The sequence below is a fragment of the Oncorhynchus kisutch genome, linkage group LG4, assembly GCF_002021735.2.
Source record: "Oncorhynchus kisutch isolate 150728-3 linkage group LG4, Okis_V2, whole genome shotgun sequence".
Lineage (NCBI taxonomy): Eukaryota > Metazoa > Chordata > Actinopteri > Salmoniformes > Salmonidae > Oncorhynchus > Oncorhynchus kisutch.
The window spans coordinates 12,960,084-12,985,087 of record NC_034177.2 but is presented as its reverse complement, the minus strand read 5'-3'; the positions used below and the strand labels follow the sequence as shown (position 1 = coordinate 12,985,087).

At 42.4% G+C, this 25,004-nt stretch overlaps 2 protein-coding genes across 3 annotated transcripts in view; one reads left to right on the top strand and one right to left on the bottom strand.

Annotated features, from left to right (window-relative positions):
• Positions 1 to 4,703: 4,703 nt before the first annotated feature.
• On the bottom strand, positions 4,704 to 6,462 carry LOC109888586 (chemokine XC receptor 1-like). Its single transcript, XM_020479745.2, has 2 exons — positions 6,129 to 6,462; positions 4,704 to 5,851 (listed from the first exon to the last, which is right to left on the bottom strand). Exons 1-2 carry the CDS (start codon positions 6,142 to 6,144, stop codon positions 4,815 to 4,817), a joined length of 1,053 nt encoding a protein of 350 aa, XP_020335334.1. The 5' UTR covers positions 6,145 to 6,462; the 3' UTR covers positions 4,704 to 4,814.
• A 10,449-nt stretch (positions 6,463 to 16,911) lies between these two features.
• Positions 16,912 to 25,004, top strand: part of LOC109889062 (FYVE and coiled-coil domain-containing protein 1) — a 46,022-nt gene continuing 37,929 nt past the window's right edge. The window contains exons 1-4 of one of the 2 annotated variants that reach the window (XM_020480223.2): positions 16,912 to 17,024; positions 22,512 to 22,612; positions 24,423 to 24,529; positions 24,858 to 24,983. In XM_020480223.2, the coding sequence (XP_020335812.1) occupies positions 22,558 to 22,612; positions 24,423 to 24,529; positions 24,858 to 24,983 (288 nt within the window). In that variant the 5' untranslated portion in view covers positions 16,912 to 17,024; positions 22,512 to 22,557. Of the gene's footprint in view, positions 17,025 to 22,508; positions 22,613 to 24,422; positions 24,530 to 24,857; positions 24,984 to 25,004 lie in introns of both variants that reach the window. The other variant, XM_020480224.2, reaches the window with a different exon arrangement.

Below are 25,004 nucleotides of genomic sequence, written 5' to 3'. Positions count from 1 at the left end.
CCACCAGCCACTGTGACAGGTAGATTTAAATATTTACCAGTCACTCAGATTTTTTACCAGCCAAAACTATTTTTCCCAGCTATAATTACACCAACAAAACACAAAAAAAAATATGATCATGATTTGTAATCTTTCTAAAACAATAAATGTATTACTAGTAAGAAGTAATGTGGTATATTGTTTAATTTCATATTTGTGACCTGAGTTTTTTAACCAGAATATCATGGATGAGACAAACATTTTCACCTGCCCCTTTAAGGGCAGGAGGTTACCGTGGTTACGCAACTCCAGTCATGTTTGTGCTGGGGTCGAGTGTGGGAAAATACTGCATTTTTTACAATGTATCGAAATAATGTATTGTAATAGCATTGTGCAATTTCCCGCAAGACATAGTTTCACACACTACAAAGGGTAAAGAGTGCGAGACAGGCAGGGAGACAGGCAGGGAGACAGGCAGGGAGACAGGCAGGGAGACAGGCAGGGAGACAGGCAGGGAGACAGGCAGGGAGACAGACAGGGAGACAGACAGGTTCTTGGTGCTGTGTAGAAACAGTAGGCCCAGGGAGGAGGAACACAAGAATGAAGACAGGAGTGAAGGCACACAGCAAACCTTTTTGTTTCATTTTTACTTGTTTTCACCTACACACACACTTTTCCACAGTGGACCCGAACACCACACATGTAACATGTGTACAGTGTGCACTCAAGGAAAATGTGTTATTTTACATGTTCTTCACAGAAAATGAGCCAAGGCCAATGAGTTAAAATTATTAATTGTATAATTTTTATTTGAATAAACATTGAAAATGGGTCCCACAGACCCGAACACCACACAAGGGTTAAAGTAAATTAGACCAACTTTTATGCCTGTGCGCAGCGTTTCTAAAAATGAATCTTTCACTCAGATCTTCATATGCCCACAGCCCCCAGCCAAGCAGTGTTGCAGCGCGAGGTGGCATAGGCTATATTGGATAGGTAGTTCTTTGACTTTGTGCGATTTAATTTACCAGGTATAAAACAAACTGGCAGAACTACGTTGAAACAGCTACTGCTGTTTTTGTTATCATACTTGACTATTTTTATTCACAAATGCGAGTGAAATGGTCACACTGTGGAGCCCTGCCCACCCGCCAATGTGGCTAGTGAAATAGACATCTTATCCGCCAATGCCAGAAATCTACCTGCATTTGGCAGGTATTTATTTTAGGCCCTGAACAAATTCTATTCTTATTTACAATAAAAGTGACCTCAAAATGACCCCAAAAGGGTCATATTAGATTGTGTAGACAGTGGAAGCTCCTCAGTGGAGGAAGGGGAGGACCATCCTTCTCAGTGAATTTCATAAAAATAAAAATGTTCAGACATTGAAAAAGTTATTCTTTTTAGATAAAATTATACTAAATATAATCACGTCACCAAATAATTGATTAAAACACACTGTTTTGCAATGAAGGTCTATAGTAGCCTCAACAGCACTCTGTAAGGTAGCAACATGGTGTAGCCGGAGGACAGCTAGCTTCGGTCCTCCTCTTGGTACATTGACTTCAATACAAAACCTAGGAGGCTCTTAGTTCTCACCCCATTCCATAGATTTACATAGTAATTATGACAAATCCTGGAGGACTTCCTCCAACCTATCAGAGCTCTTGCAGCATGAACTGATATGTTGTCCACCCAATCAAAGGATCATGGAATTAATCTAGTACTGAAAGCATAAGCTACAGCTAGCTAGCGCTGCATGCATAAAATATGGTAACTGGTTGACTCTAAGAGAGAGAGAGACAATAGATGAACAGTTTTCAACAAATTAATTTCTTCAAATATAAAGGAGAAGTAAGGTTACATTTTTTTGTTCAGTTTCAGTTTCACTTACTTAGCTAGCAAATGCAGCTGGCTAGTTTAGTTACTCAAACACCCTGCTCAAACAGAGGGATGCTATGTTAGCTAGCTGGCTATAACAGAGGGATGCTATGTTAGCTAGCTGGCTATGAGTATCCAACACAACACTGGAACTCTTCCACCACCATGGGACAAGGATATCCCTTCCGACCAAACACACCCCTCCCCTAACCCTGACGCTGGGCCAATTGTGCGCCACCCCATGGGTCTCCCGGTCTCAGCCGGCTGCGACAGAGCCTGGACTCTAACCCAGAATCTCTAGTGGCACAGCTAGCAATGCGATGCAGTGCCTTAGGGGGCCACCCGAGTGGCGCAGTGGTCTAACTGCTTTCTGACTATATACACTGTAACATTACTGCATGATTGTAGCAGGTTTACTAACACATTAGTTCTATTAGCTATGTTGACTAGGACGTTACTTTAACTAATATGGGGACAACGATGTAGGCTGTGTGTAATGGTTATGACATGGTTTGACTTGGAAAGGTTTTTTCGCCTGGTCACATACAGCTGATGTGTTGTTCATTGAAGTCCACAAACAAAGGGAAAAGGTGACAGGAGGAGAGTGCATAGAGGATAGAATGCATACAACGTGGCTGCTATGAAACTTAAGTGAACTGTGTTAATGCTTGATCAGGGGTGTATTCATTCTGCCGATTCTGTTGAAAAATGTTTCTTAAACAGAAGCAAACAAAATGGGGATGAAAATACCTGAACTTGTCCAATAGAAACTCTCGTTTGCAATTGTTGGACTAATGATTACACACTAGATAAGATAGATGCAGGCAAGAGTTGTGCAAGGCGGTAATGAATGTGTCACTGTCTGTCCATGTGTCACTGTCATCTCAAATTTTTCTCTCGACCTGTGTGCACCTACATTGTAAAAGTTCATTCATAGGCTATGTTGTAGCAACCTCATGATGGGTATAGGGAAAATTATGTTGTAGTCTAAACCTATCGATGTTACAATGAACTGGGTGAATAGAATTTGAATGCGAGTCATCCAACACGCTGTAATAGAAATAAGACCATGGTCATGAAAAAAAAAATCCTCCCTCATCACTTACCGCCACTGGTGTAGAAATGCACTAAATTAGTTTCAGATGCCCCAAAAATTCTCACCAGGTTATGTCCCCCCCAGTGGCGGTCAGTGTCTTTTGTGATGAGGGAGGACACTTTTGTTTTTCATGAGCATGGCCTTATTTCTGTTATAGCATGTAGCAACATGGTGTAGCCGGAGGACAGCTAGCTTCCGTCCTCCTCTTGGTATATTGACTTCTGTTGAGGCTACTGTAGACCTTCATTGCAAAACAGTGTACTTTAATCAATTATTTGGTGAAATGTGAATATTTATGTAGTATAGTTTTATCTAAAAAGGATAACTTTTTCAATGCTTTCCATTTTTATTTTTATGAAATTCACTAAGAGGATGGTCCTCCCCTTCCTCCTCTGAGGAGCCTCCACTGGTCCCCCCCATTTATAAACCCAAAGCTGCGCCCTTACAAAACCTGATGATATGAGTGGGCAGTCACAAACTTTTACAGATGCACAATTGAGAGCATCCTGTCGGGCTGTATCACAGCCTGGTACGGCAACTGCACCGCCCACAACCGCAAAGCTCTCCAGAGGGTGGTGCGGTCTGCCCAACGCATTACCGGGGGCAAACTTCCCGCCCTCCTAAACAACTAAAGCACACGATGCCCTAACAATGCCAAAAAGATCATCAAGGACATCAACAACCCGAGCCACTGCCTGTTCTTCCTGCAATCATCCAGAAGGCGAGGTCAGTATAGGTGCATCAAAGCTTGGACCGAGAGGCTGAAAAACAGCTTCTATCTCAAGGCCATCAGACTGTTAAACAGCCCCCACAAGCACATCAGCACTTCCTATAGACATAGATTAGGAATCACTGGCCACTTTTAGAAATGGATCACTAGCCACTTGAATACTTGGGGCGGCAGGGTAGCCTAGTGGTTGGAGCGTTGGACTAGTAACCGGAAGGTTGCAAGTTCAAATCCCCGAGCTGACAAGGTACAAATCTGTCATTCTGCCCTTGAACAGGCAGTTAACCCACTGTTCCTAGGCCATCATTGAAAATAAGAATTTGTTCTTAACTGACTTGCCTAGTTAAATAAAGATTTAAAAAAATAAAATAATAATGTTTCCGTATCTAGCATTACTCATCTCATATGTATAAACTGCACTCCACACTATTCTATGGTATCTTAGTCACTTTTAAATTGGATTTACATATTGTGTCACACATTTCATATGTATATACTGTATATATACTACACCACTAACTGTTAAACAGCCATCTCCAGCACATCAGAGGCTGCTGCCTATAGACATAGATTAAGAATCGCTGGCCACTTTAAGGAAATGAAACACTATGCACTTTAATAATATCTCTGTATCTTACATTACTCATATGTATAAGTCCCTTAGTCACTTTAATTGTGTGTAAATATTGTATTACCCATCTCATATGTATATACTGTCCTCTATACTATTCTACGATATCTTAGTCACTTTAATTGTGTGTAAATATTGCATTACTCATCTCATATGTATAAACTGTACTCTATACTATTCTACGATATCTTAGTCCAATGCCACTCTGGCATATATTTATATTCTTAATCCATTCCTTACTTAGATTTATGTGTATTTTGGGTATATGTTGTGAAACTGATAGATATTACTTGTTAGATATTAGTGCACTGTCGGAGCTAGAAGCACAAGCATTTCACTACACCCGCAATAACATCTTCTAAACACGTGTATGTGACCAATAAATTAGATTTTGATTTGTGACTTCTTTTAATTTTTTTTGCTAACATATGATGGGGTCCCTGGGTCGCCGGTTTGCCTGGCGTGGGTCCCTGGGCAAGAAAAGATTGAAGACCCCTGTGCTAGTACATTGATCCCATCGAGTAAATGTTAGGTAATCTAATTTGTTGTGTATCCATGGTGCTTTGGCGATGGCAAAGCTTCGGCAAGATCACCTTCAAGTGATTTCTGAACTTAATCCCAACAAATGCGTAGAAGACAGGGTTGAGACAGCAGTGGGAGAAAGCAATCAATCGACACACATAGAACCCATAGTCAAGCCATGTGCTGACCTCACAAGCATTGAAAGGTGCTACGGAGTAGTCAGTCAACAACCTCAGAAATATCACCACGTTGTAAGGCGCCCAGCCAATGAAAAATACTGCCACGATACTGAAGATCAGCTTCACGGTTCGATTCCTCATGTGTGACCTTGACTTGAAGATTGTCCTCAATATCCTCACGTAGCAGAACCCGATCACTGCAAAAGCAGCCAAGAAGAAGATGTTCTGTTGGTAGCTGCCCACTCTCTTCCACAGTGGATCCCAGTATTCACAGTAAAAATGGTTGTCTTCTTCATGGGGGTTCTTTTGGACAGAGCTGAAAATCAAAGCAGGGACGGCCGCCACAAAACTAACAACCCAGATGACGAGAGAGACTGTGACCCCGTAGCAGCCCCTTTGGGAACCATGGTCGGACAGAGGATGCACCACGGCAAGGTAGCGGTGGATAGTCATGATGGTCAGGAACAAAACGCTGCTGTAGAAGCCAGCGTAGAAGACAAAGGTAACGGTCTTGCAGAGGATCAGGCCAAAGGTCCAGCCCCAGATGTGGTAGGCTGCCCAGAAGGGCAGACCAAAGGTAAAAACCAGGTCAGATAGTGCCAAGTTGAGGATGAAGATGTTGGTGAGAGACTTGAGGTTCTCGTACTTGGCCAGGATGGCCAGGACCAGGATGTTGCCCGCTAGACTCAGGATAGTCACCACAGAGAAGAAGGCAGGGGTGGCGATGGAGCCAAACTTGACAACGCCGTTCTTGTTACAGACCTCGTCTGTATAATTCTCATTATATTCGTAATCGGCGCCGTTGGTTTCAATATCCCCCATGGCATGGCTGAAATCTTGAAAAGTGAATAGTTCAGATTAAATCAATTACATCACATCTTCGTTCACAATACACTGTTTTTAAAGCAGCAATTCAAATAATTCAGATGATTTAGTAACACACCTACGACTACAATTACAGAAATATAAAAAGGCATAAAAAAGAGAACACCTGAAACTGCAACAATTAAAATGTAAAAAATGTATATTGTTTTTGCTCTTTTTTTCGGGTTTAACTCTAGAATGAAGTTTGAAAAATGTGGCTTACTATATCATTAACCAAATCAAACATACCTGTCGTACCCGTCATAATGGTTTAGCGTGATGGCCTCACTGTCCCTGCTAGGCTACACAATGATATGAGGACAGGGGAGTTGTGATGAAGGTAAGGTACTGCATCTCTGTTATAAACACCCCACATAACGTGGGAAAAAAAAGTGTTATTTTTGGGCCAATATATGCGGCACTTTGGTTGTAATGAACTGTCCGTTCTCCGTTTATAATGCACTGTCGGCTTTCTCAAATTGATGCGCAAGAGACCAAACCACCACAGATCAAGCGCTCAGATCATGTTCGAGTCTTGGATTGGACAGTGAAACGCACACCCTCGCACCTGCAGCCGACGTGCAGATGTTTAATTTCTCCCTCATGCAGTCATCGCTGAACCCAGCGCAAATTCCTACTGTTGTTGTGTCCAGATTAAACCTGGGACGTCCCTCATTATAAACAAACAGTCGGTTAAATTAACGGTTATTGGTTAATGCATATTTTTTATTTTATTAGAAGCGATTATTGGATGAAACAACAATGTCATTGAACCAATGGACTGGCCAGAGATCAGGGCATTAATCAGCAAAGACGCAGAGCTAGCTGATTAGTATTTTGGACAACAAAATTGAAGTCAAAATGATTGATGAAATCTAAGTGTGTCAGCTGCAGTGGCGATTTTAGCCTGTAAATCTTGGCGGGGCAAAAAAAAAATGGTGTGATGCATGCCAGCAAAGCCACAACACAACATTAAACAATACATTAATTGCGCTATAACGGTGACAAACGGTGCCCACAAACTGTTAGGGCCTAAATAAAGCTTTCCCAACAGCAGAGTCCCAACAGAAGACCAATGGACCTTATCAATGCTACACCTGGCTATCAGCAGAGCCTTGTCTTGCAGCAAAACAGGTCATTCAGCCTCATTTACTGCCATTAAAAAAACATAGCTAATATGGGTGACTTGCTTAAGCAAATGTGGTTTCTACTGACAATTGAGATGTACAAACTATGGCATAATGGGATGACAAGAGGATAAGAGGCAATCCGTAATTTCGATTAAGACATTCAGGAGTGAGCTAGGACGGATGTAGTCAATAACTATTTGTTCAGCACTTTTGAAATGTACAGAGACAGAATTCAGAACATTGGCCATTCTTACAGTGTTCTCCCTGTACACCAAGTAAGAATCGTAGGATAAATAAAGGGTGCATGCATATAAGCAGTCAATGAAAGCTCTTACAATATTTGATGATTACATTTCTCAAAAACAGGTAATAGGCTACATGTGCACACCAAGTCAGAAGAGTAGGCAAAATTAAGAGGTGAATATAGATCAAATGATTAGGGTGAAGCACATGGGCTACTAACAGCTTACTACACAACATACACTTATTATTATTTTATTAGCTATAGCATGCATATCTCCCTGGCATATTACATCATTTATGCAGTAGCATACAAGACAGTTTTGGACACCTTGTTGTGCTGTGTTTACTTGGACAGGAAGGTGATGTGGCGATCCTTCGTGGGCAAATTTTCTAATCAAACTTTGTCATCAAAGTCCGACATTCTCTGGATTTATGGGGCTTTCAAGACAACTGGGAACTCGAGAAAAAAAAGGTTAAGTCATGATGACGTCAGTGATCTTCAGGTCGTAGCTCTAGAAAGAGGCCCGAGTTCCGAATGTACAATTCCGAGTTGGATGAATGTTCAAAACGTATTTTCCCAGTTCCCATATGCTGCGAAAGTGAACAGCTACTTCCTGAGAGAAATGTATCAGTTTCTAACTGATGACAAAGAGGTCAGCAACCAATGATGAACAGGGCCTACTTGATGAGATAGTATCCGTATTCCTCCTTGATGGTGATGACCCAGACCTGATCATGGATTTAAGTTTAGGTTTAGTTTAGGTCAAAGATCAGACATGGGGAGTACTTGTACTTACCTCTTGCTATATCAGTTGAGGACTTGCGTGACACAGTGGAAAAGCGGCTTCCACCAGAAACTAAAATCCCATCAATACAGTGGCTAAGGAATCACTGGCCACTTTAAGGAAATGAAACACGAGCCACTTTAATAATGTCTCTGTATCTTGTATTACCCATCTCATATGTATAAACTGTCCTCTATACTATTCTACAATATCTTAGTCCCTTTAATTGTGTGCAAATATTGCGTCACCCTTCTCATATGTATATACTGTCCTCTATACTATTCTACGATATCTTAGTCACTTTAATTGTTTGTAAATATTGTATTACCCATCTCATATGTGTATATACTGTCCTCTATACTATTCTACGATATCTTAGTTGCTTTAATTGTGTGTAAATATTGTATTACTAATCTCATATGTATAAACTGTCCTCTATACTATTCTACGATATCTTAGTCACTTTAATTGTGTGTAAATATTGCATCCCCCATCTGATATGTATAAACTGTACTCTATACTATTCTACGATATCTTAGTCCAATGCCACTCTGACATATGTATTTATATTCTTAATCCATTCCTTACTTAGATTTATGTGTATTTTGGGTATATGTTGTGAAACTGTTAGATATTACTTGTTAGATATTAGTGCACTGTCGGAGCTAGAAGCACAAGCATTTCACTACACCCGCAATAACATCTGCTAAATACGTATACAGTATGTGACCAATAACATTTGATTTCATTTTTAGATGGCAGTTTACACCCAACAATCATGGTCCATGTCTGCTCTCTAGTACACAGGAAGGTTTGACCTCAAGGTCATGGTCCAGTCTCGGATGATAAAAAAGGGACGTCAAGACTCATAGTTTGTTGCAGTACAGTGGAACTACATTAAACAGTTTTCCTGCATGTGGCAGAAGGACTGTGAAATGTTGTGTGTGGATGATAAGGCAATCATCCCTGTTGGAGAACCTGGCCAGCCTATAGGGACCTGTAACAGAGGCAGACATCCAAGCATTGCTCCTGTGAGTGGGCCAGTTCTAGCAGCTGCCGACCATGATTCAAATCAAATCAAAGTTTATTTGTCACGTGCGTCGAATACAACAGGTGTAGACCTTACAGTGAAATGCTTACTTACAGGCTTTAACCAATAGTGCAAAAAGGTATTAGGTGAACAATAGGTAGGTAAAGAAATAAAACAACAGTAAAAAAACTGACTATATACAGTAGCGAGGCTATAAAAGTAATGAGGCTACATACAGACACCGGTTAGTCAGGCTGATTGAGGTAGTATGTACATGTAGATATGGTTAAAGTGACTATGCATATATGATAAATATTGAGTAGCAGTAGCGTAAAAAGAGGGGTTGGCGGGTGGTGGGTGGGACACAAGGCAGATAGCCCGGATTGCCACTGTGTGGGAGCACTGGTTGCTCGGCCCAATTGAGGTAGTATGTACATGAATGTATAGTTAAAGTGACTATGCATATAAGATATACAGAGAGTAGCAGCAGCGTAAAAAGAGGGTTTGGGGGGGAACACAATGCAAATAGTTTGGGTAGCCATTTGATTACCTGTTCAGGAGTCTTATGGCTTGGGGGTAAAAACTGTTGAGAAGCCTTTTTGTCCTAGACTTGACACTCCGGTACTGCTTGCCATGCGGTAGTAGAGAGAACAGTCTATGACTGGGGTGGCTGGGGACTCTGGCAATTTTTAGGGCCTTCCTCTGACACTGTCTGGTGTAGAGGTCCTGGATGGTCCTGGATGATTACAACAACAGTGGACTTGTACCGTTTGTCATGTTGATCTCAGACATCTCAGACATCCCAGCATCTCCATCTAGTTCATTATATGATGAGAAAGTTCATGTCACTGTGAAGGACAAGGTTTTCCAGCCATCCAGCTAGCTCCCTTCGACACACAGTTGAAAATCTCAGCATCCTTAGAGGAGAGAACTACGGTGAAGAAGATGTCTCTCTCAACAAGTCAATCTGGGCCAGACCACAGAACCATGTATGCCTCTGTTGAAGCATGCCACACACTCCTGTTTGTTCAACTGGATCTTGACATGCTTATCGCCTGTAGAACAGCACCAGCTGACAGCTGGGCCAACCCTGCCGAGAGAGTTAATTCCCTTCTAAACTTGGGGCTTCAGGGAACAGCCCTGGCTACCCTGACCCTAGGGAGAAGATGGAAGAATCAAATGAGAAGCGTGTGAAGAAGTGAGGCACAATGACACGCCCACGTGAAACAGCCACCAAACAACCAGAGGCTTTTGAAAAGAGTGTGCATCCTGTTGCAGCTCTTGTGATTGGCCGGTTTGAGCGCCTGGCAAGGAACACATGTAGGAGTACATCAGCCCGCAACACAGGAAGAAATTGCCAATATTACATAACAATTAAACATCATTGATACAGAAGTTGACATGATACATGACCTCAGCATAAAAGACCTTGACAAGGAACAGTACAAGCAATTCCAGGACACACATTTCAAGATGTCACAATACATGGTACAGATCAAGAAATGTGAGGGAGAAAATCCATGCTGGTTCTTCTTGCCAGAAGAACAATTTAAGAAATGAAGCTTTGTGCCTGATCCAATATTGACAGCAGACAGACGTGAGCATCAGACATTTGATGACCTGTACAGCCTGGACACCACTGACAAGGATAATCCTTCTCTGACACCAAATATAGAACATGTAAAGAGGTGTGCTGCCATGGTCAGTGGAAAGGGGAGGGCGACCATCAACTGTGTTGAATGTGAGAAATCAAGGTGAATGTATGCCAAAAGCTGCCTATAGAAGAACAGAAGATAGTCCAACGCATTCGGGATGAGAACAATTTTAACATGTGGTTCAGGCCTTTTCCAAGAAGACAATCCATATCACAAGCAGATAGATGGTTTCAAGGGGCTAACCTGTGGAATGCAAATGGTGACGCAGTATTACTCAGCAATCACAGTGTCATTCCCAGATGTGTATTTCCATTGTGGATGTCCAGATGTTCTTGAGGGGGAAGAGGTAGTGAGGCTCAAACAGCAATATTAACATGTCCGGCCAATGTGCCCAGTGTGTAAGCAAGAAGGAAAGCAGTTCATTACGAGAACTCCAAGAAATCTTAAAAAGAAATGGAACACACTATAGAGATGGAACACCATATAGAGATGGAACACCCTATAGAGATGGAACACCCTATAGAGATGGAACACCCTATAGAGATGGAACACCCTATAGAGATGGAACACCCTATAGAGATGGAACACCCTATAGAGATGGAACACCCTATAGAGATGGAACACCCTATAGAGATGGAACACCCTATAGAGATGGAACACCATATAGAGATGGAACACCATATAGAGATGGAACACCCTATAGAGATGGAACACCCTATAGAGATGGAACACCCTATAGAGATGGAACACCCTATAGAGATGGAACACCCTATAGAGACCAGAATAATCAACAAATAAAGGACAAAACAGACCGTGCTGTTGAACAGTAAAAAGCAGCAGGTGATTGTGCTATTGCCTCTGACCACAGAACATTGGCCGCCGTTTTCATTTCCAGATGATTCTACGAGTTGAATCGCCATTGTTTGTATTGTATTGTTTGTTTTCAACCTGTAGGCAATCTACTGCATCCGGCCAACCTTTGTTATGTTTTGGTGTCTTGTGAAGCTGTTCTTGATTTTTTCTTTTTCTGTGTTTAATTTCTCATGGTTATAACGACATTGAAACATCTGCATTCTTTTCAAGAAAAATGTTGTAGGTTTTCACATGGAATGTGAATTAGGCCTAGAGCCTGCGGAAAAAATAGTGACATAAATTAACCAGAACCACACAAACCATATGTACAGCCATATATAATATATATATAAGAATTCATGATTCAGTAATTATATGCAGAGCCACTACCCCATGGTAGGCTACCGCGGTAAATCCCCCCCCCCTCCATGGTAGGCAACCGTGGTAACCCCCCTCCCCCATTCACTGACCTTCATGTCTTAAAGTAATGATGGACTGTCGTTTCTCTTTGCTTATTTGAACTGTTCTTGTTTTGAGCACGCTCCCTCCAAACTTGAGACATCTGTTGCATTGTGTTGTGTGACAAAACGACTCATTTTAGAATTAGATTTTTTTGGAACTATTGGATGTAAATAAGAGCAATGTCAACTCCCCAACATTACGACCAGGAATACGACTTTCCCGAAGCGGATCCTCTGTTTGGTCCACCACCCAGGACAATGGATCGGATCCCAGCCGACGACCCAAAACAACGGCGCTGCAGAAGGGGCAGACGGATTTGTCTTCTGGTCAGGCTCTGTAGAAGGGCACATCGTCCACCGCTCCCGAGTATACTACTAGCCAATGTCCAGTCTCTTGACAACAAGGTAGATGAAATCCGAGTAAGGGTTGCCTTCCAGAGAGACATCAGAGATTGTAACGTTCTTTGTTTCACGGAAACATGGCTCACTCGGGATATGACATCAGAGTCGGTACAGCCACCCGGCTTCTTCACGCATCGCGCCGACAGAAACAAAGATCTCTCTGGTAAGAAGAAGGGCGGGGGTGTATGCCTTATGATTAACGAGACGTGGTGTGTGTAACGGCGTTCTTCGTTTGTTGAAAGAGAGTCGGACCGAAATGCAGCGTGGTGGTTACTCATGTTTTTAATGAAAAAAAGTGACGGTACATGAAATAACGATAAATACAAAAAAAACAACAAACGGAACGTGAAACCTAATTACAGCCTATCTGGTGAACACTACACAGAGACAGGAACAATCACCCACCAAATACAAAGTGAAACTCAGGCTACCTAAATACGGTTCCCAATCAGAGGCAACGAGAATCACCTGACTGCTGATTGAGAACCGCCTCAGGCAGCCAAGCCTATACAACACCCCTAATCAGCCGCGATCCCAAATACTACAAACCCCAATACGAATTACAACAACATAAACCCCTGTCACACCCTGGCCTGACCAAATATATAACGAAAACACAAAACACTAAGACCAAGGCGTGACAGTGTGATCATAAGATCATACAGGAACTCAAGTCCCTTTGTTCACCTGATCTAGAATTCCTTACAATCAAATGCCGACCGCATTATCTACCAAGAGAATTCTCTTCGATCATAATCACAGTCGTGTATATTCTGTCCCAATCAGACACATCAACGGCCCTGAAAGAACTTCATTTGACTCTATGAAAACTGGAAACCACATATCCTGAGGCTGCATTTATTGTAGCTGGGGATTTTAACAAGGCTAATCTTAAAACAAGGCTCCCTAAATGTTATCAGCATATCGAATGCGCAACCCGGGCTGGCAAAACCCTGGATCATTGTTATTTTAACTTCCGCGACGCATATAAAGCCTTCCCCCACCCTCCTTTCGGAAAATCTGACCACAACTCCATTTTGTTGCTCCCTGCCTATAGAAAGAAACTAAAACAGGTAGCACCCTTGCTCAGGTCTGTTCAACGCTAGTCTGAACAATCGGATTCCACGCTTCTAGATTGCTTCGATCACGTGGACTGGGATATGTTCCGCATAGCGTCGGACAATAACATGGATGAATATGCTGATTCGGGGAGCGAGTTTATTAGCAAGTGCATCAGTGATGTTGTACCCACAGTGTCTATCAAAACATTTCCCAACCAGAAACCGAGAATTGATGGCAGCATTCGCGCAAAACCGAACATGCGAACCAGTGCTTTTACAGTGCCTTGTGAAAGTATTCGGCCCCCTTGAACTTTGCGACCTTTTGCCACATTTCAGGCTTCAAACATAAAGATATAAAACTGTATTTTTTTGTGAAGAATCAACAACAAGTGGGACACAATCATGAAGTGGAACGACATTTATTGGATATTTCAAACTTTTTTAACAAATCAAAAACTGAAAAATTGGGCGTGCAAAATTATTCAGCCCCTTTACTTTCAGTGCAGCAAACTCTCTCCAGAAGTTCAGTGAGGATCTCTGAATGATCCAATGTTGACCTAAATGACTAATGATGATAAATACAATCCACCTGTGTGTAATCAAGTCTCCATATAAATGCACCTGCACTGTGATAGTCTCAGAGGTCCGTTAAAAGCGCAGAGCATCATGAAGAACAAGGAACACACCAGGCAGGTCCGAGATACTGTTGTGAAGAAGTTTAAAGCCGGATTTGGATACAAAAATATTTCCCAAGCTTTAAACATCCCAAGGAGCACTGTGCAAGCGATAATATTGAAATGGAAGGAGTATCAGACCACTGCAAATCTACCAAGACCTGGCCGTCCCTCTAAACTTTCAGCTCATACAAGGAGAAGACTGATCAGAGATGCAGTCAAGAGGCCCATGATCACTCTGGATGAACTGCAGAGATCTACAGCTACAAACAAGCTAAGCGTTAGTATAGAGACAAAGTGGAGTCGCAATTCAACGGCTCAGACACGAGAGGTATGTGGCAGGGTCTACAGTCAATCACGGACTACAAAAGGAAAACCGGCCCCTTCGTGGACCATGATGTCTTGCTCCCAGACAAACTAAACAACTTCTTTGCTCGCTTTGAAGACAACACAGTGCCACTGACACGGCCCGCTACCAAAACCTGCGGGCTCTCCTTCACTGCAGCCAACGTGAGTAAAACATTTAAACGTGTTAACCCTCGCAAGGCTGCCGGCCCAGACGGCATCCCCAGCCGCGTCCTCAGAGCATGTGCAGACCAGCTGGCTGGTGTGTTTACGGACATATTCAATCAATCCTTATCCCAGTCTGCTGTTCCCACATGCTTCAAGAGGGCCACCCTTGTCACTTTTCCCAAGAAAGCTAAGGTAACTGAGCTAAACGACTATCGCCCCATAGCACTCACTTCTGTCATCATGAAGTGCTTTGAGAGACTTGTCAAGGACCATATCACCTCCACCCTAACCTGACACCCTAGACCCACTCCAATTTGCTTACCGCCCCAATAGGTCCACAGACGACGCTATGGCAATCACACTGCACACTGCCCTAACCCATCTGGGCAAGAGGAATACCTATGTAAGAATGCTGTTCATCGACTACAGCTCAGCATTTAACACCATAGTACCCTCCAAACTCGTCATTAAGCTCAAGACCCTGGGTCTCAACCCCACCTTGTGCAACTGGGTCCTGGACTTCCTGACGGGCCGCCCCCAGGTGGTGAGGGTAGGTATCAACATCTCAACCCCGCTGATCCTCAACACTGGAGCCCCACAAGGGTGCGTTCTCAGCCCTCTCCTGTACTCCCTGTTCACCCATGACTACATGGCCATGCACGCCTCTAACACAATCATCAAGTTTGCAGACAACACTACAGTGGTAGGCTTGATTACCGACAACGACGAGACGACCTACAGGGAAGGAGGTGAGGGTCCTTGGAGTGTGGTGTCAGGAAAATAACCACATCAAAGGGACAGTAGTGGATAAGGTGGAAAGTTTTAAGTTCCTCGGCGTACACATCACGGACAAACTGAAATGGTCCATCCACACAGACAGCGTGGTGAAGATGGAGCAGCAGCGCCTCTTCAACCTCAGGAGGCTGAAGAAATTTGGCTTGTCACCAAAAACACACATCCTGCCGGGCTGCATCACCGCCTGGTACGGAAACTGCTCCGCCCACAACCGCAAGGCTCTCCAGAGGGTAGTGAGGTCTGCACAACGCATCACCGGGGGCAAACTACCTGCCCTCCAGGACACCTACCTACAGGACATCAACCACCCGAGCCACTGCCTGTTCATCCCTCTATCATCCAGAAGGTGAGGTCAGTACAGGTGCATCAAAGCGGGGACCGAGAGACTGAAAAACAGCTTCTATCTCAAGGCCATCAGACTGTTAAACAGCCATCACTAACATTGAGTGGCTGCTGCGAACATACTGACTCATCTCTAGCCACTTTAATAATGAAACATTTATGTAATAAATGTATCACTAACCACTTTAAACAATGCCACTTTATATAATGTTTAATACCCTACATTACTCATCTCATATGTATAAACTGTACTCTATACCATCTACTGCATCTTGACAATGCAGGTAGTTGTTGTGAAATTGTTAGGTTAGATTACTTGTTAGGTATTACTACATGGTCGGAACTAGAAGCACAAGCATTTCGCTACACTCGCATTCACATCTGCTAACCATGTGTATGTGACAAATAAAATTTGATTTGACAGTAAACAAATTTGTGCACAACATTGTGAGAGAAATAAGCTTTTTGTGCATATTTCCTTCTGGGATCTTTTATTTTCAGCTCATGAAACATGGGACCAACACTTTACATGTTGCGTTTATATTTTTGTTCAGTATAAATGGAGTGTCTCGGATTTACCTATAGAATACGAAATGCTCTGAGACCAGGTTTCAACCCACTTCGTGGTCATATTTTCACGGGCAGATATTGGGTAGAAGTAAACCCATTCTCTTCGCCTGTGCAGCTCTGGCTAAAAGCCTATTTTCTTACAGATCATGCCTGAGTTGGGTGTGGTAGTCCTGAGAAATAAACCAGTCCTACATTAATCATCCCACATGATTTTACTATTTACCTTGTAATACTCTACAACCAAACTACACATACCGAGTCCTCTGCCCTTGGGTTGTCACTAATTACCCCAGCCACAAAGTCTTACACACCGCCTATTTCTACAATTTATCTTCTTAAAATCTGATTTTAAACCTATCCCTAACGGCAAACCTTAACCTAATCACACTGCTAAGTTTATGCCTAACCGTAACTTTAAATAAATACCAAAAAGCTTTAAAAAATAACGATAGGCCAATAGCCAATTTGACTTTGTGGCTGTAGTAACTAGTGGAAACCCCTGCCCTTGTCCTCATTCTCGCATTGTAAGTGGTTGACGTACTTGTCAATCCAGTTATTGTTGCCGGCCCATACATAGCAAGATTGTGTGTGGACGTAAACTATCTGGATTTTCATGGATCACGCAGTTTAACGTACGTTTAAGTAGTTTTTTTCCTTAAATGATCAGTGTCTATTTGTTTATATTCATATAAATGTGTTTTATGTACATTCACTTAGAATGAAATAACTGATTTAGGGCTATATACATGCCAAGGACAGACTGTCACTGGATATAGTCAGATAATAACAACATTATTAGCTATGTGGACATACCAGCCCATTTTATTTAGGGTTTTAGTCAAATGTGTTGTTTAACATAATGTAGTCTAGAGTCAAATTATTTGGCAATTAGTGTTTTAATTTGAATAGCTATTAAGAATGAAGTACAGTCTATATTGTTACGTTTGGACAGCTTGTTCTTTTTTAAATACAAACCATAATAAATCCGCTCCCAGTTTTCGGTTCCCTTTATCCAACAATTAGCAAAATTATACAACAATGTAGGAATAGTTTCACTTAGTTTACAGTTCCTCCCCACTTCCTCTTTTGGCAACATCTCGGTCTGAGTGAACCTTTTTAGTCTCGCGTATTACAATCGATTGATGGATTTTCTCATGAATAAAACCTTGTTGTTGTGCGAACATAATCAATTTTAAACGTCAAGTAAAATGTTTAAAGGACTAGTGCCCAATGTTTTCGCATTCCGGGGATTGATAGTTAAACATTACCCTGTTCTTACGCTAAACATTACCCTGTTCTTACGCAACAGTTTTCAATTATCTGATTCTTGTTGCAGCCACAATACAGTCTGTTCCACTCAGAGGATACAACTATGCAATTCAAACACACACGCAATATACAGTTGAAGTTGGAAGTTTACATACACCTTAGCTAAATACATTTCAACTCAGTTTTTCACAATTCCTGACATTTAATCCTAGTAAAAATCGCTGTTTTAGGTCAGTTAGGATCACCACTTTATTTTAAGAATGTGAAATGTCAGAATAATAGAATAATATAATTATTTATTTCAGCTTTTATTTCTTTCATCACATTCCCAGTGGGTCAAAAGTTTACATACACTCAATTACTATTTGGTAGCATTCCCTTTACATTGTTTAACTTGAGTCTAATGATTCGGACAGCCTTCCCACAATAATTTGGGTGAATTTTGGCCAATTCCTCCAGACAGAGCTGGTGTAAACTTTTCAGTTCTGCCCACAAATGTTCTACTGGATTGAGGTCAGGGCTTTGTGATGGCCACTCCAATACCTTGACTTTGTTGTCTTTAAGCCACTTTGGAAGTATGTTTAGGGTCATTGTCCATTTGGAAGACTAATTTGCTACCAAGCTTTAACTTACTGACTGATGTCTTGAGATGTTGCTTCAATATATTCACATAATTTTTCTGCCTCATGATGCCATCTATTTTGTGAAGTGCACCAGTCCCTTCTCAGCAAAGCACCCCCACAACATGATGCTGCCACCCCCGTGCTTCACGGTTGGCATGGTGTTCTTCGACTTGCAAGCCTCCCCCTTTTTCCTCCAAACATAACCATGGTCATTATGACCAAACAGTTCTATTTTTGTTTCATCAGACCAGAGGACATTTCTCCAAAAAGTATGATCTTTGTCCCCATGTGCAGTTGCAAACCGTAGTCTGGCTTTTTTATGGCGGTTTTGGAGCAGTGGCTTCTTCCTTGCTGAGCTGCCTTTTAGGTTATGTCGATATAGGACTAGTTTTACTGTGGATATAGACACTTTTGTACCTGTTTCCTCCAGCATCTTCACAAGGTCCTTGTGAAGGTCCTTGTGAAGGTCCTCCATGACACCATTTTCTGGAATTTTCCAAGCTGTTTAAAGGCACAGACAACTTAGTGTAATTATTAAACTTCCGACCCACTGGAATTGTGATACAGTGAACAATAAGTGAAATAATCTGTCTTTAAACAATTGTTAGAAAATTACTTTAGATGTCCTAAACAACTTACCAAAACTATAGTTTGTTAACAAGACATTTTTGGAGTGGCTGAAAAACTAGTTTTAATGACGCCAACCTAAGTGTATGTAAACTTCCGACTTCAACTGTATATAATACAGTGCACATTTGCAGCCATCACATTAAACTGCGTTACTAGGCTAAGATAGATAGAGAGAGAAAGAACATTGATAAAAAAAGAAAGGAAGAACCAAAATAAAAGACAGTTGAATTAAGAAGTCTGATACGTTATTTTAGAATTGGCCTGAAGGTTGGCCTGCATATTTTATAGACATTTTGCCTTTGTAGCCTGAGTGCCAACCTAATAATATCCACTTCACCTATCGTAGATAAGACTAAGCAAAACTCTCAGTACAGTAAATGATAGGTGTGGAGGTGAGGCAATGGATGCTGTGGTAAATGGAAGAATCTCTATGTAACCTAACATGCTGACCACACCACCTGTGTTGCCTGCAAGAACGTTGCAAAATAAATGTACACATACATGTTATTCAATAATTTAATCCAAAACGCTTGTGCGCATCAACGGGTGTCTGAGTAGCCAGGCGCTAAAATAGAATTTGGCAAGTCCAGTTGGTGGTGGTAATGCACCTTAAAGTTGGTTGCCAACCGCCATATAAAGTCCACAGAAGAAGAAGACTGAAGGAGGAGAGATTACTAGAAACTAACTAGGTTTCACCTTTTAACTCAAAATGAGTCAAAATCCTACAAAGTTCCAGAAAAAAAGGACCTTGTGCATTTCAGGTAAAATAACAACCCAATGTTTATATCCCAGGACATATTCGCTAGCAACAGCAAGCTAGCTGGCTAAATGTCCATGAATGTTTCATGGGTTTCGACCTGTCCCAAATTAATATAGTTGGTTCTGAGTTTGTTTTGATATTTCAATCTGCGTGTCTAGATGGACAAAATCAACATGTGTGTTATGGTGCACGTGGACGCATGCACGTGCCCAGTTTAGTCAGCATGTGACGTAGCAGGCATAACAGAAACACCTGAGCAGGATTTCATTTTTTATGGCCCTGTCGGGGAAGGTTATCTTCTGCTCTGGAGAACCAATCCAGTAAATGTGGAGGAGGAGTTACATGCTGACTACACTGGGCGTCCGCGTGCGCCATCTTGCACATGTTGATTTTGTCCATCCACACAGGATGAGATCAGGACATGCAGTTTGAAATATCAAAAATAACTCTGAACCAACTATATTAATGGGGACAGGAAGAAACACATGAGACATTCATGGACATTTAGATAGCTAGCTTGCTGTTGCCAGCTAATTTGTCCCGAGATATAAACATTGGATTGTTATTTTCCCTGCCCCAAAGCATAGTACCAACTGTAAAGTTTGGTGGATGAGGAATAATGGCCTGGGGCTGTTTTTCATGGTTCAGGCGCCTTAGTTCCAGTGAAGGGAAATCTTAATGCTACAACATACAATGACATTCTAGACTATTCTATGCCTCCAACTTTGTGGCAACAGTTTGGGGAAGGCCCTTTCCTCTTTCAACATAAGGTAATTGTTTTTTATTTATTTAAACATTATTTAACTAGGCAAGTTAGTTAAGAACAAATTCTTATTTGCAATGAAGGCCTACCGGGGAACAGTGGGTTAACTGCCTTGTTCAGGGGTAGAACAGCAGATTTTTACCTTGTCAGCTCAGGGATTTGATCCAGCAACCTTTCGTTTACTGGCCCACGCTCTAACCACTAGGCTACCTGCCACCCCAATGGCCCCTTGCAATGCCCCCTTGCAATGCCCCCTTGCAATGCCCCCTTGCAATGCCCCCTTGCAATGCCCCCTGTGCAATGCCCCCGTGCACAAAGTGAGGTCTATACAGAAATGGTTTGTCGAAATCGGTGTGGAAGAATTTGACTGACCTGCACAGAGCCCTGACCTCAATCCCATCGAACACCTTTGGGATGAATTGGAACACCGACTGCTAGCCAGGCCTAATTGCCCAACATCAGTGCCCTACCTCACTAATGCTCTTGTGGCTGAATGGAAGCAAGTCCCCGCAGCAATGTTCCAACATCTAGTGGAAAGCCTTCCATATTTACACCTCCATATTAACGCCCATGATTTTGGAATGAGATGTTCGACGAGGAGGTGACATACTTTTGGCTTGTAATGTATGTGTACATTTATTTTGCCACACTCGCACACGCAACGTGCTGGTGTGGCCAGTATGTAAAGGTGGCGTGTTGCCTGGTGTCGCCTTGTTAATACAACGTTTCTAAAAACCATAGGTGGAACTTGCGAAACAGACTAAGCAGACCAGGCCGGGGTTTGGAGTTTGAGAAGTCAATGAGAGAAGTGAAAAATGATTCCTTTGTTAATTTTCTTGAAATCTAAAGGCACGACCTAGATTTGAGCAAATGTCTTAACTAGTTGAACATTTTATTACTCCAACCTCGTGAAAGTGACAAACTGACACTTTTTCATTTTTGTCCAAAACAACTTATATCGAAGAAGTGTTTTTGATTTGACGGCCTGCACATGCGCAGTTCAGTGCGAGATGACCATTAAACCCGCTGACGTGTTTCTACGCATGAGCTTAGCTAGCCAACGTCGTCATGACGTTCACCTACAAGTGTGATCAGGGATTTCACCTGGAGAAGCAGTTTCTGCCTATCTTCATACTGTACAATCTTTGTTGTTAACGTCCAAATGTGGTAGTTGCGTCACAGGATCTCTTTCCATTTCCCATGAAAACCAGATGCATCTGTTTGTTCTGGCCTCTTAGAGGGTGATCTCTTTGCAACCAGGCAGCCAAGAACACCATATTCAGAATCCAAGAACACCATATTCAGAATCCAAGAACACCATATTCAGAATCCAAGAACACCATATTCAGAATCCAAGAACACCATATTCAGAATCCAAGAACACCATATTCAGAATCCAAGAACACCATATTCAGAATCCAAGAACACCATATTCAGAATCCAAGAACACCATATTCAGAATCCAAGAACACCATATTCAGAATCCAAGAACACCATATTCAGAATCCAAGAATACCATATTCAGAATCCAAAAACATCATATTCAGAATCCAAGAATACCATATTCAGAATCCAAAAACACCATATTCAGAATCCAAGAATACCATATTCTAAAAGTGAGTTCCCTGTGGAACTCATAGAAAGCTCATCTATTTCTTTCTCAGACTTGTCTTGAGGTAACACTGAGCTCACAGGCTTATGTACCAGAATCAAATATTTCAATTTTTCTAGCCACGACCAAAGTAGGTGGAGTTCAAACCACAAGTTGGGAAACACAGCATGGTCTCCAGCTTAGAAGTGTGTGTGTGTTTGACTGTATGTGTGTGTTTGCATGCATGTGTGTGTGTGATATAGTGAGTGAATGACAGATAGAATGAGAAAGGTATGTAGTACTGAGATGTTGGGCTGGTCCATTTTTAGCCCAGTCGGATTGTCTAAATTGTCTAAATGATCATTATGTAGCTAATAATGGGGGTAGATTTTTGGTCCCAGTCCGCCCGCCCGCGTGTGTGTGTGTGTCAGTACATGCTTGTCTTTTGTTCCTGACTGTCCATCTGATTCTCTGATTCAGCAGACTGTGTATCACCCCGTGACCTGGTTGCCATAGAGCCAGTCGGACCATGGCCGGCGGTGTGGGGGAGAGCCAGCTTCAGAGGATTATCAGAGATCTGCATGGTACACTGCCATTGTGTGTTTTTGTGTGCGTGTGCGTGACTGCGTGTGACTTCTCGCGTGTCGGTCCCTTTGTAACAACCAGTGCGTGCGGGCCTGTGTGATAGTTACAGGGGTAGACCACCACTGTCGGCTGACATCGAGAGTCAGAGAGGGAGAGAAAGATAGAAAGAGAGTAGGATCACACGGGTAGAGAAAGTGACAGAAGGGTTGCAGTGGCCTCGATGTAACTGGCTTGGCCTCGGCTTCAAGCCCGACAGCATTTCTTTCCACACATTGGTTGTCCGGTCTCCTCATTGGGACGACATCATGGAGCCGACCCTCTCCCCCAGTCCCCGGGGTGTACCCCCCAGGGTGTGGCTGGGGCGACAGAGAGGCCCTGTCGGCATGCAGCGAGGGAGAGAGGGGGTGCTTAGCCTCAGGCTGCACCCGTCACGGGTGTCTTTCCTGTTTTTACGCTGGATGAGAGGCAAGTGGGTAATTGTACTGAGCTGGGATGTGTGAGGAAGGGGTCATCTGTGTGGAGTTAGAGGTTGTGGGTAGGGGTTGGGGAGACATGCCTGGGTGGATATACTGGGCTTTTGACTCCATCTGATTTGACCTGTATATGACCTGGAAACCATTGAAATGTATCCAGGGCACTGTGAGGATATTACATCTGACTGTGTGTACTGTATTTTTGGTACATTGTAATGGTTTCTGTGCCCACTTAAAACGTTCCACAGATACTGTGCCTATTGGCCTAGATCGATTTACGTTTTTTTTTGTTTAGTTCAGGAGCAAGAGGCTACCAGGTCAGGGACGATCACAGTAATGTGTTTCTCTCAACAGGTAAAGCTCGTGTAGTAGAAACTCAGTTCCTGTCAGCTGTGTATGAGTGAGGGGAATACTTGTGTAACGTCGATGTACAGTACCAGTCAAGAGTTTGGACACACCTACTCGTTCCAGGGTTTTTCTTTATTTTTTACTATTTTCTACATTCTACAATAATAGTGGAGACATCAAAACTATGAAATACCACATATGGAATCATGTAGTAACCAATAAAGTGTTAAACAAATCAAAATATATTTTATATTTGAGATTCTTCAAAGTAGCCACCCTTTACCTTGCTGACAGCTTTGCACACTCTTGGCATTCTCTCAACCAGCTTCATGAGGTAGTCACCTGGAATCCATTTCAATTAACAGGTGTGCCTTGTTAAAAGTGAAATTGTGGAATTTCTTTCCTTAATGCATTGGAGCCAATCAGTTGTGTTGTGACAAGATAGCGGTGATATACAGAAGACAGCCCTATTTGGTAAAATATCAAGTCCACGTTATGGCAAGAACAGCTGTGCTGCATCAGATGACCTGGCCTCCGCAATCACCCGACCTCAACCCAATTGAGATGGTTTGGGATGAGTTGGACCGCAGAGTGAAGGAAAAGCAGCCAACAAGTGCTCATCATATGTGGGAACTCCTTCAGGACTGTTGGAAGCTGGTTGAGAGAATGCCAAGAGTGTGCAAAGCTGTCATTAAGGCGAAGGGTAGCTACTTTGAAGAATCTCAAATATAAAATATATTTAGATTTGTTTAACACTTTTTTGGTTGCTACATGATTCCATACGTGCTATTTCATAGCTTTATGTCTTCACTATTATTATTCAATGTAGAACATCGTATAAATAGAGAAAAAACTCCCTTTCTCTCTCTCTCTCTCTCTCTCTCTCTCTCTCTCTCTCTCTCTCTCTCTCTCTCTCTCTCTCTCTCTCTCTCTCTCTCTCTCTCTCTCTCTCTCTCTCTCTCTCTCTCGTCCTCTCTCTGAACCACAGATGCTGTTGCTGAGCTCACAAAAGAGTACAGGGAGAATGGGGAGCCAATCACAGATGATAGTCCCAATCTGCAGAAATTCTCCTACAAACTGGAGTACCTTCTACAGGTGAGTCACTCACTGTTCATAGACAGTGGTATAGTACGAACAGTGTTTTCCCTTTCTTTAGGCGGGACCAAGGCCTCAAAGCAACATCCAGGATTGGTTAATTAATCAAAACATCTATAGAACAATCTGTTTTTTTTCCTACCAGACACAGATTAAGCAACATGCTTTTCAGTCCAGGATTAGGTTTAATCTGTGCCCAGGAAACCGCCGCACAGAGTCCGAGTCAAATCAAGGCCAACCTGCTATGCTCACCAATATGGCATTGTTCAGATCTCTGCACAGTAGGTCACATACAATTTGTCGCTAACACGTCATCTACGCTTTTCAGTTTGACCAGAAGGAAAAGACAACATTTCTTGGCACCAGAAAAGACTACTGGGATTATTTCAGCGACTGTCTGGCCAAGATCAAAGGAGCCAACGATGGTATCCGCTTTGTCAAATCCATCCCTGAGGTATTGAGATCAGCACTTTTA